This window comes from Aptenodytes forsteri, unplaced genomic scaffold (genome assembly GCF_000699145.1).
Source record: "Aptenodytes forsteri isolate BGI_AS27 unplaced genomic scaffold, ASM69914v1 Scaffold97, whole genome shotgun sequence".
Classification (NCBI taxonomy): Eukaryota; Metazoa; Chordata; class Aves; order Sphenisciformes; family Spheniscidae; genus Aptenodytes; species Aptenodytes forsteri.
In genome coordinates this window covers 1,002,781-1,017,561 of record NW_008795036.1, presented here as the reverse complement: position 1 = coordinate 1,017,561, position 14,781 = coordinate 1,002,781, and the positions used below count along the sequence as shown (strand labels likewise).

Sequence of the window (14,781 nt, the reverse complement as noted above, 5' to 3'; positions counted from 1 at the left end):
GGTGAGAGAGAACAAAGAAAGGCTTTATTAAATAAAGCTCCCACTTCACATTGCATCCTTAATGGCAAATCCTTATTTCCAGGCATATTTCAGGCGACCTAGCAACTTTGCAGTGCAGGCAGCTCTGCATGGTCCCTTCTGGTTCCTAGGTGGCCTTCAGTCCTCCTCTGAGGCCTGGCTCACTGCTTCTTTTTATTAACCTGTAGTCATCTCAATCTCTCTGCAATTCGGCTGCCAACACCGAGTTCTCCAGAGACAAACCCCTTGGCCATGGCCAGTAGTCTTCGCCCAGGAGAAGGAAGAATTTCCTTCCTCCTTCCAAGGAGGTCCCAGTCCAATTCGTTACAGCATCTAAGAGATTTCAGACATACTCAACGAAATCAGCAAGAGGTCTTGCAACCTATTTCCCCAGAGAGTCTGCATAAGATGAATATTCACATGGGAATTAGATCCATATACCAGAAGAGAATATATACCATATACCATGAAGCCCATGTCCTGTTCAGCACAGGGGAAGAAGCTGCCTGACTCCCATGCAGAGGGACCATGCGTCAGGCTTGAGGTCACTTATTATACCAAAATAAGCACTGGGGAGCAGGAAGAAAGATTCAGGATAATTAAGGACTTACTGGACACAGAAATCCAAACTGTGATGCAATCACTGAGTAAAATGGTGGGAATGCAAGAGGTTGGAAGAGATACATCAGATGACAAGCTGCAAAGGGAATCGGGGAAATGCGAAAATAAAAAAAAAATCTCGGGCAGGAAGACAGAAAACATGGAAAGAACTTGTGATAAGCCCGAATTCAGGGAGTAGGGACTTGCGTGACAAAGCTAGTCAGAATCTGGTTTAAAATAATATAAAATGTAAAAATATTTTTCCATGCAAGAGGTAGCAGATGTGTCGAATTCCTCGTAATAGGACCAGTGGATGCAAGAATTTTACATGAACTCCAGAAGAGACTGAAGAAAAACTCAGACTCGCTGCAGACTAGTAAACACATAAACTGCAATAGGTTCAGGAGATCCCTGGACATGAAGAATGATTCTGAAGTTCATTGCTAAATGTCTGGAAGTTTTTCAAACACTTCAGCAGTTTTGGTTTTCTACCCATATTTGACTATCTGCACAATCGCAAAACAGGACAAGCATTTTAAGCACCCTAACGGCATGCCAAGCTAAGTGCCACTGACATAGACGTAAGAGGAAGCAGAGAGAATCACTGCTGTTCCGCCCTGGGAACATGGAGGCAGAGTAAGACACAAACCCTTGACAGAACTATTAAATGGTTTTAAGACTCGTCTACAAGCAGAGCTACACTGCGACATGCACACACAAAACCAAGACCCCTAAATTCAGTTGCAGTTTACTTTTTTAAAAAAAGTGAAAGCTATTACATACATAAAAGAAGCCTCAATGTTAAAAGAGCATTAAGGTTAAAAATAATCTAGCATTCAATTTAGAAAGGGACAGAGAAAGTTGCCTATAATCTTCAGCTTGGCCTCTTTGTGCATATGCCTTAGAGTATGATAATATTATGTGTCATACTTTCTCTCTAAAAAAAAAAATCTATGCCTCGTTCAAATCATGGATTAATGGATCGATCAGGATTATGCAATGAAGGATAACACAGCCTGACTTGTTCCTGGTTTATTTATTGCATCATCTCTAACGTGCACAGCATATGAGGCATGAGATGGTTAAAAAAGTAGAAGAAAGGATTAGCTCACAAATTCAGGTAAACAAATAGGTTTTGAGCATTATACCGGATCACCCTCCTATCTGTATTGCAGGGGTTCTATGAGATGCTAGATAAATACTTTTTAAAATTGGAGGACAGGAAGTCAGTGGTAACACATTTCTCCAAGTATCATCAGATGAGGTATTAATTTACTTTTAGAATAGAAAAAACCCACATTATTCATAGCGGAGGCTTCTCTCATCCCTTCTTTCTGCTAGTTATCACTAGCCTTGCAACAGCTCAACAGTGAGTAAAAGACTAAAAGGGCAGTAACAGCTGTGCAGCGATACAGCTTCATATACCTTAAAGAGCAGCACATAGACCCGTCTGATCTCTACTGCTCCACTTGCACTTACAGTGAAATTGAAGTCAATCCTTTGCTTTCAAGATAGAAAGTGCTAAATATTCTGAAAAATCAGTGCCCAAATGTTTCATGCTGAATTCCTAAAGTTAGCAGGTACTTCTATGTACTTCTGTCTACACCTTTGCCTTGCCTCAGTTCCTCATCTGTAAGTTGGGAAAAATACCACCTCCTTATCTCCTACACCCGTGAAAATACTTGAGCACAAGACAAAATTCCATGGATGGGAGGAATCGCTTTGTTTTCCAAGTGGGACATAATACAATAGACAAAACATGGAGCCTTCTACTGAAACAACAGGGACAAAGCATAACAGTAGGCAAACGCTCCTCCAGCGAGCATGATGCACTCAATACAGAATGTAGGATGGAAAAATAACATGAGACCATGTAACCAAAGACTAGATAAAGATCTCTCAGATGTATCATAACAAATTAAGGCCAAGACCAATGTCTTTCTAATATTATAAATACAAGCAGAACAGCATTACAGCACAGGAGAAGTTTGTTTAAATACAAGTCTAACCAGCTCTCAATGCCTCAATTATGTTAGAACCCAAATGTCTATAATGTAGTTAAAGCTGCTCAATTTTGAGGTTCACGTTAAAGGAAATCAGAAACAAGATAAAGAACACAGAACAAAAGAAATTAATTCTTGAACGGATGTTGATATACTACAAATACATTGCAAATTATTTAAAAAAATGTTAGTTTAAGATATTAAGACTACCATGGATAATTAAGAACTATATGCACTTTTAAAATGTTTTCAAGATGCTTGTAAATTACGTTAGGCATTTAACTAAGAGAAAAATCTGATTTATAGGTAGAAGAGAGTTAATAAGCATATTATAACCTCCCTTTTTTGAATACACTTCTACTACAATGGGAACCTGTTATCAAATTGCATATGAGTGAGACCTCTCCAGTCAGCTAGTCCAAACCCACATTAACTGTGATGAATTACGTGTTGTAATTTCCATAAGGTTACCTGCTCTCCATAAGGTTACCTGCTCTCTCTCTACTGAGGTTTATAATTGCACCTTTAGGTAACCTGCTCTGTACGCCAAATGTTATTAAAAGAAAAGCTGAATCTAATTAACTTAAAAATCACTGCTTCTCTTGCCATTAGCGTAGCAAATATTTCTCAGTCACAGCAACTGTGCAATGCATTCCTTTTATCACTTGCTGCTAACTTTTAACTCCAGACAGACCTCACTACTTTTGTTCACACTGTTGTTATTTTCAGGTTGGGCTATATCACACAGTTGCAACATAAAACAAATGCAGTTTGTGCACAAGTGGTTTCTCAACTACAGACTATTATCTTTGTGCTTCCTGACCTAAACTAGCTACCAATTGATTTCTGGTTCAGGTTTAAGGTGTCGGTTTTGACTTATGTAGTCATAAGGAGTCTTTGGGTAATTTAGAGTTCTTTGGTAGAAGAACTCTGATGAACCTTGCTGCAACCATTTTAGAAATTACCGTTCTGCTTGTCCTCCTGTAAAACACACTGCTCAAACTCCAACTCAGACAGCAACGCACCTATCAAGCACAGCAAATTTTGCTTAGAATTTGGTTTGGGTTTTTGATTTTTTTTGTTGTTGTTGTTCAGCAATAAATTGAAAAAAGTGTAACAAATCTCAAAAACTCCTGAGTTCAGTCTTCAAGTATTTTTAAAGGAAAAGAAAAAAAAAAACCAAATGCAAGATTCACAGTTCTTCTGAGGCATTGATACTCTCACCCTTTTGTTCATAAATGCGAGGGTTAGAGAACTCAAGAAGTGTAAGATCAAGGGTCTAGGTTTTCTGTTCAAGGAAACTAAAATCCAATTTTTTCACCTTCCAGGAAAGTGCTTCCACCGCCATAACAGAGAATATTCCAGCGCAGGGTGTTCCTGAAGCTTTACAGAATTAAACATTTGCAAGAGAATAGCCTGAGAAACCTCACTTAACTTATGACTGTGGTAGGGGATCCCATTTTAAATTTATTTTATCAACCATTGATCACAGATTTAAACCAAGGCCTCCCACAATTGTGTAACAATAGGTTATAAAATCATTCTAAAAGGAGTTTCCCCTCTATTTCTTCCAATGATACTTCTGTTCCACACAGAACATGTAAATATTCATAGGCACAGCCACCGGCCGATTCACTCATTTCCTGAAAAAAAACTAACTGCATTCCAGGCCTCAACTCCGTGAAAATTTAATATAATTAATATAATTTATTTATATATTATTAAATTAAGTGCACCACCTCAAAATAGTTCAGTGACTAGTCACTGTGTTAGGAAACAGGAAGTCAGCCTCCCCTTCAGATCAAGGCAGCGAACCCAGATTTTCTGCATCCTCAGCAAGTGCTTTAACCACTGAGATACTAATAATAAATTGTCCTTCAAACACACCAGGAGCAGAAAACTTCCCAAGATTCTGTACACCCAGCAGACAATCAGTGCATGAGGGTGGCACTCAGGCAACATAAGGCTATAGGACAGAAGCTACAGGAATTCTGCCCATCTCTGATGATCTGAGAAGTAACTGTGCTGGTTCCCATCCCAGAACGACTCTTCAAGACGACCTGTTGTAACTTCAAGCAGCTGCACAAAATATTATGGAACCCAGCAAAACAGAAGGGAATTACCAGGATGAGACGGCATTCACCATGCAAAGGAGCTCCGAGGGAAGGCAAAGGATGAACTGAACCACTTGCAGCTCTGAGCAACCTGCCATCCACAAACTTCCCTGACACAGGCTGTGGAGTGGCAAATGTGGTGATGTTTTGGCGGGATTTTTTGTTTGTTTTTAAAACTAAGTTCCACATAACTAAGGTCTGTAACTTTAATGCCTGCACTAGGTAAATTAATATACACTATAACGATGGATAAAATTAGCTGACACATGAATACCTATGTCATGCTTGGGAACAGACAGAATGGTTTCTGAAAAAAGAATTTTCGCCTTACATATATCTCTTAGAAATTTTCTTAAGGGGTAGGTGCACATGACTATGGAAGATCCTATAATAGGAAAAAAGAATTCCAGAAAACTAAGCAGTCACAGTGTAGGAACGAAGATCCTTACATCAAGAAATAATTGGTTTAAAGGTAGGAAACGGTGGGTAGAACTAACTGATCAGCTCATACAGTGGAAGACAGACATCACTGGAGGTTCACGAGATCTGTGCTGGCACTGGGCTGTACAGCTGTTCAGGAACAGCCCAGAAAGAGGGATGACAAAGTCCACTAACAACATTCACATTATTTAGTATACCAAAGTACTTAGTATAGCAGCATGCAGCTAATCAAGTCTACCTTTTTTTTTTCTTGCCAAAGCTATTCAGTCAGTTTGTCTACCTACAGTCTGAAGATGACACACCACCACCTTCCTGTTGCACATTCTGTTGTTCTGCAGCTCATCAGGATACAGCTGAGCAGCTCTATTTGCCTATCCAGGAGTTCAGTTAAGGCCTTGGAAATATGAGAAGCAGAGTAAAGTGGTTCTTCCACAATAGCCAGAATAATCATACTGCAACAAAGGATCATAAAGAAGTTGTTTCCACTGCATGAAACAGGGCTGAGTTTTCCACACAACCCAGGACCACAGATGCGTAGGACAATACCCCTTATCACTTGTGAATCTTCCACCAGGTACTGTGTAGACAAAAAGTCTTTACCAATCCACAGAAAGGGGGTAAAGAAAAGGTTTCCTCTTTCTTTCGGCTTCCTATTTTTATGACCTGTGCCATCTATGACCTCTCAACACAGCGAGTCTAATATCAGCCCAGAGAGTTTATCTATCAAAACAAAACTGTTCAGCTACTGATCAGTACTCATCAGGAGCAGCCGACTTCCACAGAGATACTGCAACATCCTTCTCTAGAGCTAAGAGGACTCCATTCAAATTCTTCAGCATACTGCTCAGGGGTCACTGCCCAAGCCCAGAAACACTGCTCTGCTGAATAAAACCACGCTAGACAACACTGTACAGATACGTCTTCTAGCCAGCCTCCTCACAGAATTGTTACGAACGTCTCATGTTTTACATAGACACCTAGCTGTGTAACTAGTAGCAGCGCTGACAAGCATTTAAAATGGTGCTTACATGTAAAAACACCTGTCAAATATGAGGTAATGGAACAATTATGGAATTAGCTATTCTGGAGAGCTTGGCAAGTATGTTACAATACATCCCAAACACTCCCATGTTCTCATTCTCATGAACTGTGTGTGTATGAACAACAATATACACTGGAAGGAGCAAATCCACGTGCAAGTACCATACTATGACTGTTGTACCTTTATGGAAGAAAAATATAAAACATTTTCCCCCAGTGTAGGCATGTACTTGCACTACTGTAAAATATGTTCTATTACAACACTAAAAAGCCCTGTGCCAATATTTATCTCAGCTTTGGCATAGTTTATTCCTGTTTAGCTTTAATGAAAAATAATTTCTGTCTTACTGAAATGCAACTGCTTGCAACTGCAATAAAGTATAAACTCAGGTTCCTGCATCAACTTAAATTAGTTTCGTGTTACATTGTTAACGAGGATCAGCACTCTCAGTTTTCATAGCAGTTCTTGAAGAGACAGAAAACCAATACTGTCACAAACTGATGTTGAAATCTTTAAAAAAAAATAAATAAAAATTGAATCTTCGAATACTTCTCCAACCCTGTACCCATATCTCATCATTCACACCAACTTAGCTCCAGGTAGCACAGGTCCTGAACATAAACTCTGAGAGCAGGTGAAGAGTTTTTATTTTCCTTTTCCTCTAACAGGTTACCACATGTAGGCAATGGTTTGTTAGTGTGAGTTTTGTTTTAACTTTCATTATCTCTTTTGAAGGATCAAGTGTTTCCATTTGAAGATGTGGCAAAATACAACAAACATCTGCAAGGAATTACCAGGGATTTAGGGAAAAGTATGAACCCTATTTTAAGAAAACGACAATTTGAGCTACGCATTGTTAAAAGTAAGCCTGTCAGCTACTCGTTTGCTCCATGGTTGCAAAGGTTGTCTGAAGAAAATAATTGCTTACACATTATAAACGAGAGCACAAATCAGAAGAAACATTCACTAATGAGCAAATGGCATTTACTGACTGGTGCAATTGTAAGTGCAGCAACATAATTCTTTTCCCCTTGGTTAGGAATATCAAAATACAACCAACCACCTGGGGACAAATTTAGAGGGCCATGTCCTTAAACACAAGGTTAGCCTTCTCCCTCTTTCAAGTCCTAGACCTTTACAGAACAGCGAGCAAGGAAAAGGAAATTTGCTGACCGGATGTGGTTGAAGGAATGCACCGTAACCCAACCCAGGATCCGATTCTCAAGAACCTATGGATCCTTTCTGATCTTGCAGCAAGGAAAACAGATCAATCTTTTACCCTTCATCCTCAGTGGCACCCAGTCAGGGAAATGCCAGCATTTTGAAAGCACACTCTTCTTCTTAGTTTATATTCAACAGTGCCTTAGGCATTTTTGTTACCTTTTTAATACTATCCTCCTTCATTTTTGTTTCTAAATTGAGGGGTGTGAAAATATAGCCAGAAAAAGCACTTCACAGTGAACACAGACCTTACTATTCTTGCATTTTTCTTAGCAACCCATTCATAATTACTACACCTTCCTATACATGTATGCTTTTCGACTTACTCTCCAAGGTGTATTGAGTTGACTTTCCATTGTACCATTTGTAATGACTTGAAAGTGTTTTTTCTCTTTTTTTTTTTTTTTTAAATAAGAGCTTAGCTTATTTTGGTAAAATTTTAATTTTATGTCTGTCTTCCTTTTTTAAAAAAAATATACTGTTCTGAAAACTTTTCTACATTTTGTTTGTATGAGAAGTACTGTATTCAATTGCTCTATCAGTGTTGTTATTCACAATAATGGGTTACAATATCCTCTCCGGGTTCTCTCCAGCTTGCAAATACTTTTTGGGAATATGGTGTTTTTCTTTTTCTTGTCTACAATAATGCATTCCATAAGTCTTCAATGAAGTAGTATATAGGCTCTTTGTTACCTACGTTTTGCATTCTCACTGTTCCTCCTCAAGCTATACTGTCAAAGGTTGCAGATCACATAACTAGGATGACTAAATAGAGTAAAAGTACTATTTACTTACAAAGGAAATATCTATAGAAAATTTTGAACTCTATTATGACCCTAAAACATCTCTGGGTAATATATCTGGAGACACAGAATTTTACACCTTATACCAAACAGACATTAAAACGTCCATCCCAGTTCTTTCTAAACACCAGATTCCTGAGGACAGCAGGAACCAACAAGCATGCCTGGCTGCTTGATGAGATGCCAGCTGAGCTCCCTCATTAGCAACAGAATATTTTAAAGGCACTACCTCTTAAGAAAAGAGTCCATTCACAGTGACGACAAGCAGAATGCAAGTTACTCCCAGAGTTATCTCGAACCTGTGAAGACTAGGAACTCCACACAATTTGTGTCTCACTGGGAGAGAGCACTCAGCTTTTATTTATATGGTCCTCACCCTTCTCCTTTTCCACAGCAACAGAAACAACTCTTTGCGAGACCCCAGCAGGGAAAGAGCCCCACAAGAATAAGAAATGGCTGAAGCCACTGGAGATCTCATTTATGGACACTCTACTTCAAGAGAGAAATGCCATAAATTAACTCCCATTGTTTTTTTATCTAGGCAGTGAAATATTATCTGTCCAATTCTCTATTACAGTGAAATAATTTCCAGACACACTGTTCCAATGGATAAAAAGTTCTAAAAAAAATCATAACTATTATGCATAAGGCACATAAACAAATTACATCTATGTAATTATGCTGAATAAAGGCACATAAATAAATTGCGTTTATGTAATTACACTGAATAGGTTTTCCTTATTTGTACCTCAAGACATCTTAAGAGGAGACAGAGAACTTTTCCCGTAAAGTCAGCAATCTAACTTCCTAGTTTATATATTTGATCACAATCTCATAATCTGCATTTCTTAATCCATATTTCATAGAGTAGAATACATTACAGTAAGTACTCAGATTATATATTAATCACCTTAAGTAACCCACCTTATACAAAAGGGAAGGAAAAGAGAGAAATGTGTTTGCAAGAATATCTGCCATTCAATCATCACAAAGTCACTAAGAAGGAGCAAACAAAAACATGGAGCCTAACAAATGGTGACAAATGGTGTTCCTTTGCAACTGTTAACAGTACAGATTTTGGTATGTAAACAGCAGACCTCCTTTTTGTCAGACAAACAAGCCAATCTACCATATACAAGAAGGTGAGTTTACAACATTTAATACTTTTCCATATTTGACGAAAAGATTTGCCTCAAGCCAGTCTTCCAAAAGTACTCAAAAAATAAGCCTGCGCCTCACTAGTCCTTTAAAAACCATTCTGAAGTAGCCCATCTGCCCGACAAATGTACAAAGTAGGCATAGAGGGATTACACCAAAAATTCTTTCCAGCTCTACCTACAGTACTGCTAAAGTTTATGACCTTAGTCCCTACTAGACCATCAACCATTAATACATTTCTCCACTTCCTGGAGAGAATTGTCTACCTGTCCATATCCACATCCTCAAGGAATCACCAGAACTCCACCGTCAGATGAAGCCAAGACTGGAATATCAAACCAAAGGTCCACTCATGCCAAATGTTACATATTCCCACCCAACACTTGAACCATTCATCTTTAATAAGCAGAGAACTACTATTTGATTATTTACCAGTTATTCCAATAAATCATGAATTAAAAATAAATATTCGAGTTAATTCTTTTAGAAATGTGGCACACTGCATCAAGACAAACGGTTCATCTCAATATATCAATCTAAGTAGTAGCACCTGAAGACCACAGAAAAATCCATCCAGTTGATTCGATGCAAAGACTTTCTAAAATACTTCCCACACCCTTCCATTTGTCTCTGTAAATTTAAGCTCATCAGAGGCTTAAATCAGAGGCCGACTCAGAGAACTCATCTCCTTCCAAGAAGCCGCTACCTCTCACTTCTCTCAGTGTGAAGTCACAGATTGTTCACTCATGTTGCTCTACACCTCTCCTCACCTGTTTGTGTATGAACAGGAGTGGGCAGAAAGATTTATACCCCAAAACCCTGGCACACTTCCATCTCTTGGAACCCTACCTGCTGGGATTTATTGAAGTTACTTACATTTCAGGTCCCACACAGTAGGCACAAGGCAGGCATTGGAGAAGAACAGCAGCGAATTAAGCCAAGACAACACCTTCTGTCCTTCAGTTTCACCTGAAACTCACCAGCTGTAGCTGTCCCAGCGACCCAAACAGCAGCAAGGTCTGTTTGTTGGCACAGAGATCAAATAGCATAAATCTGGCCGTGTTCATACCAGCATCCAAAATGGGGTGGCTGCATTTCAGCTTTCTTTTCAGAACAGTCCTTGGCCTGTGCTAACTGGTAAAACTTCAGTGAATATAGATCAAAAGCATGACAGGAATCATCCTAATATTTTAATAGTATAGATAATCACCCTCCCAGGCTCAGAAACCTTCCCATTATATATGGAAATACTGTCAACATCATCTTCATTCTCAGCGCACGGAGCCCACCATGGCTCACTTCATGGGCTCCTGCAGACCACCTGGCTATTCATTTCACCATTGCAAAAATAAGAAGTGGAAACTATTGAATGTCTTCAAAATTCATTTCTAATCAATAAAAAATTCTAAAAGTTAACACACAATAATTATAATTTAATGTTAGCACCTGATATCATCACAGCACTGTGGTTTAAGCCATCTGGGTACATTTACTATCTACTTTTATAGTTTACACACACACAAAAGCTATGAGTTCCTTGAGTTTATAATGATTGCTCCTGGAATAACTGCAACAGTCTTATTATCATCCATATGTACTCTCATCAAATCCACCTTAACGTAGCTTCTCCCTGGCAAATATACATGGGTATGTATGTGCATTCTCAAATGCATGTAAAAATGTACACGCTGTGCCAGTCAAGAATAATGTGGAAATAAAGGCTTTTAAAGAAATTAAGAACAATTACCAAATACAGCAGTGAGCCTCTGACACTCCTGAATGCAATCTATTTAAAGCATGACAGATAAGCAGGTGGCATAGAAGAAAAGAAATTTATAAAAACTCCCCCCCTCACCAAATGGAACATGAATGTACTGGAAGAAAAACAGTGCCATCTACTGACAACATTGGTTTTACTCATAAATGATGTCTCCTGATGGACTGATTTGTATCAGTTTCTCTATGCAAAACTATTATAACCTAAAACTACAGAAAGTGTGTCCATTGAACCAGATTGTGGCACAGAACTGTGAAATTATATACATTTTGTTATAGTACCGTTCATTTCAAAAACTTGCATGTTTAACTCCAAGCATCACAAGAGCTGTAAATGATTACCAGAAGTTACCCAGTCCCTCTACTTCCTTCAAGGCTTTACCTCTGCCACCCATGATAGACTTTCGTCCAGCCTGATTTTAAGTATCTCCAGCGAAGTATATTTATACCCCTGTCCTACACAGCCCATTCCAGTATGTATCTCTGCTTTTAGAAAATTTTGCTATCGCTCAAACCAAACGTTTTTCCGACATTTAAGGTCTATATTTCTAATCCTGCTAAAACTGCGTTCTCCCATTCCTTTTCAACAGCCTTTTACACACATGGTTCCTCCTCCTTCCCAGCCTTATTTTGCCTAACAATGCCAATTTGTCAGTCATTCCCCATTATCACAATTTACAGACTATCGTTCTTTGTCCGCTCTCCTTTAAACTCAATCCAGTTTGTCCACATCATTATCTAAAGGCAAGCCACAAAACCGGACACAATAATCCAGCCTGGCTTTTCTGATAAGAGATGGAAAATTAATTCATGTCTCCTACGTGCAATGACAGGTTATGAAGCTCGTAAAGCCCGGCTAAGGTTCATATCTATAAAACCTACTACTGTTTCCTTAACTGTACAACTTCTTTTCCAGGGAAAAAGATATATCAGACCCTTCTGTTCTTGAGAAGTTAATATTAATTGTTACTTATCTCCCTATCTTCACATGCTTAACTTGCCAAAGCAACTTTTTTCTTTTTTGGACATCCCCTTCGGCAGCCACTAACATTTCTGACATCATCTTGGTTCTCTAATTCTTTAAGGCATCCTAGGATGACGTTTTTAGGATAAAAAAGTCTACGGTCATGACGATAAAGAAAAAAAAAAACCACTGTAGTCTTTCACAAAATAGATTTTACCTATGTATTAAGAAGCTGAGCCACAGCTAAAAAAAATGTGTCATCGATAAGACCTTTAAAACTTGTACAACTTTTAACTTGGCTATATAAGTGAGAATGTATTTTCAATGCTGTTGCATTCACTTGTCTATAAAAGATTCGTTTTAATCTTTCCAAGGACTTGCATTATTGTCAGATGTTTCTGAAGAAAACTGATCAAGTTCCTGTTTTTAACACGGATTGCTCTCAGTGAAGGGGGAACAGCCTTATCAAAGAAAAACAACGCTCAATCAAGAGTATTATCTCTTTTCCAAGTTTCATCAGAACTTGCAATCCTCGATAAACGAGGACTGTTAGGGCTTATCAATACAAGAAACTGCACTAGTATAACTACATCAGTACTTTTTTTTTTCCCCCCATCTAGTTATTTCAGATTGACTTCTTGGGTAGATAATCCACATTCTTTGAATCCAACTTAGTTTAAAACTTGTTCCAAATGCCATAAACTAACATCAAAGACTTTCTTTGCACCTCTGAAAAATGAGAAGTTGCTCCTCCTCCTCTGTTGTCAGGATGTAACCTACTCTTTGGTAAGAACACCACCCTCTGGCTGCCTCTTGCATCTTCTGCCAAAAGGATCAAATGCCCACAGCCCACCTGCAACTTTCTGATAATCTTCAGAAAACAGTTATACTATTACTATAAAAATCTCCCATGCTGAAAATCCAATAAGATCTAACAACAAAATAAGCACCTCAATGCTTTTAGTGACTTTAGTTCTTACAATGACTGTCTTTGAATTATGCGTGTTATGGTTTACCACTGAATTTCCAGTATATTGCAGAGAACTTTTCTTTTTTAAAAATAAAATTTGAGGTCCACCTTCCCAAAACTAGACAGAATTTCATTTTTATAGTGGTAATGCATTATATATAGGATATTATAAATTTCATCACTATCACTTCATGCATTAGTCACCTTATTCACATGTTATACAGCTAATGCGAACAGGTCTGTATTTGACAGTACATTGTGTTGTATCATATTTTAATAAAAAGATGTTTAAGCTCCAAAAAGCATTAAGGAAAAAAAAAATTCACTTTAAGCGTAATTCATACAAGCTTAATTCCTGTTTATTTAACCAAGATCCAACAATATTGAGCAATGGAGAAAAGCAAGTGTATTTTTTCAGAAGCAGCAAAGCAAAAATAGCCTTGTGAAGTCCCAGCAGGCCTTCCACTCACTTCAGTGGAACAGCAGCCTCTCTCCCTGACTTCACAGGCAAACTTACCCTCTTTCAAGCCAGGAGAAAACCAACAAGAGCGTGAATAATTTCTGACAAGACACTTGCCTAGCAACTATGAACTGGCTATTTAAGCGTGGTAATTATAGGAAGAGTGAGTTTTAAAAATTTGAAACAGAGCAGAGCATGAGAATACACACTGGTTGGTCATTTTTCACTACAAAATGTCAGGTCAAAGTATTTAGGAGAAAAAGCTGCAATCGGTGGCAGAAGAAAGACCACTGGTGATGGCGTTCTGGGTAGAGGGTGCTCAATAACGTGTAGCCTTACAGGTAACTGATATGATTTTGTTATCAAGCACTGGAGAAAATCAGTCAGTGTAAGGACGGAGTCGAAGCAAAAGGCTTGGAGTAAAGCTTGACGGAAGCACTAACTTTCCTCCCGATGCCAATTCTTGAGCACTATATTGATTTTTTTTTTTTTTTTTTTGGTGCAAACCAGTAACAAAGTTCCCACTTAATGAATAAGCGTTCACGCTTCCCCCCTCCCCCCCCCTCTCCCCTCCCCCTCTCTCCGACGTGGTGCATGGTGCAAACCAGTAACAAAGTTCCCACTTAATGAATAAGCGTTCACGCTCCCCCCCCCCCCCAGCCAACTGAAGCGCACGTTCCCCGTCGGACCCCATGGCCATATCCCGAGGCAGCCAACTGAAGCGCACGTTCGCCGTCGTACCTCATGTGCAGTATCCCGATGAGGGTCGCCGCCAGCTCGGAGGACATCCTGCCCATGATGCAGCAGCGGCTGAGGCAGGCGAGCAGGCTGGCGGGCAGGCAGGGCAGGAAGTACACCAGCTGCACCAGCCGCCGCTGGGCCTCCGCCGGCAGCAGGACCAGGGTGCCATCTAGCGGATCTACCGGCACACGGACAGGGAATCACAACGCTGGCATCCCCGCCGTTTTTAAAGACGCAAACACCCGTTGCGCTTTGTAACAATGCCGCAGGTTAGGCATCTCGCGCAAAACGCTGCCGTGATCCCGCAGCCACCCCTCCTCTTCCCTAACTACTCTCACTCAGCTAATTAAGAAAGAGCCCACAGCACTTGCTGAAGGGAGGGCAATATAACTAACGCTGAAGGGGCAGGGGGAGGAAAGAAAAAAAGGAGAAGCGGTACCACCACAAGCAGGTTTCACAAAAACTGAAGC

At 39.4% G+C, this 14,781-nt stretch overlaps 1 protein-coding gene across 1 annotated transcript in view; it reads right to left on the bottom strand.

Moving 5' to 3' along the window:
- Positions 1-14,781, bottom strand: part of TEX10 (testis expressed 10) — a 58,583-nt gene that overhangs the window by 19,022 nt on the left and 24,780 nt on the right. Inside the window, exon 8 of the mRNA XM_009276654.1 lies at positions 14,312-14,489. Coding sequence (XP_009274929.1) covers positions 14,312-14,489 — 178 coding nt within the window. The remainder of the gene's footprint in view (positions 1-14,311; positions 14,490-14,781) is intronic.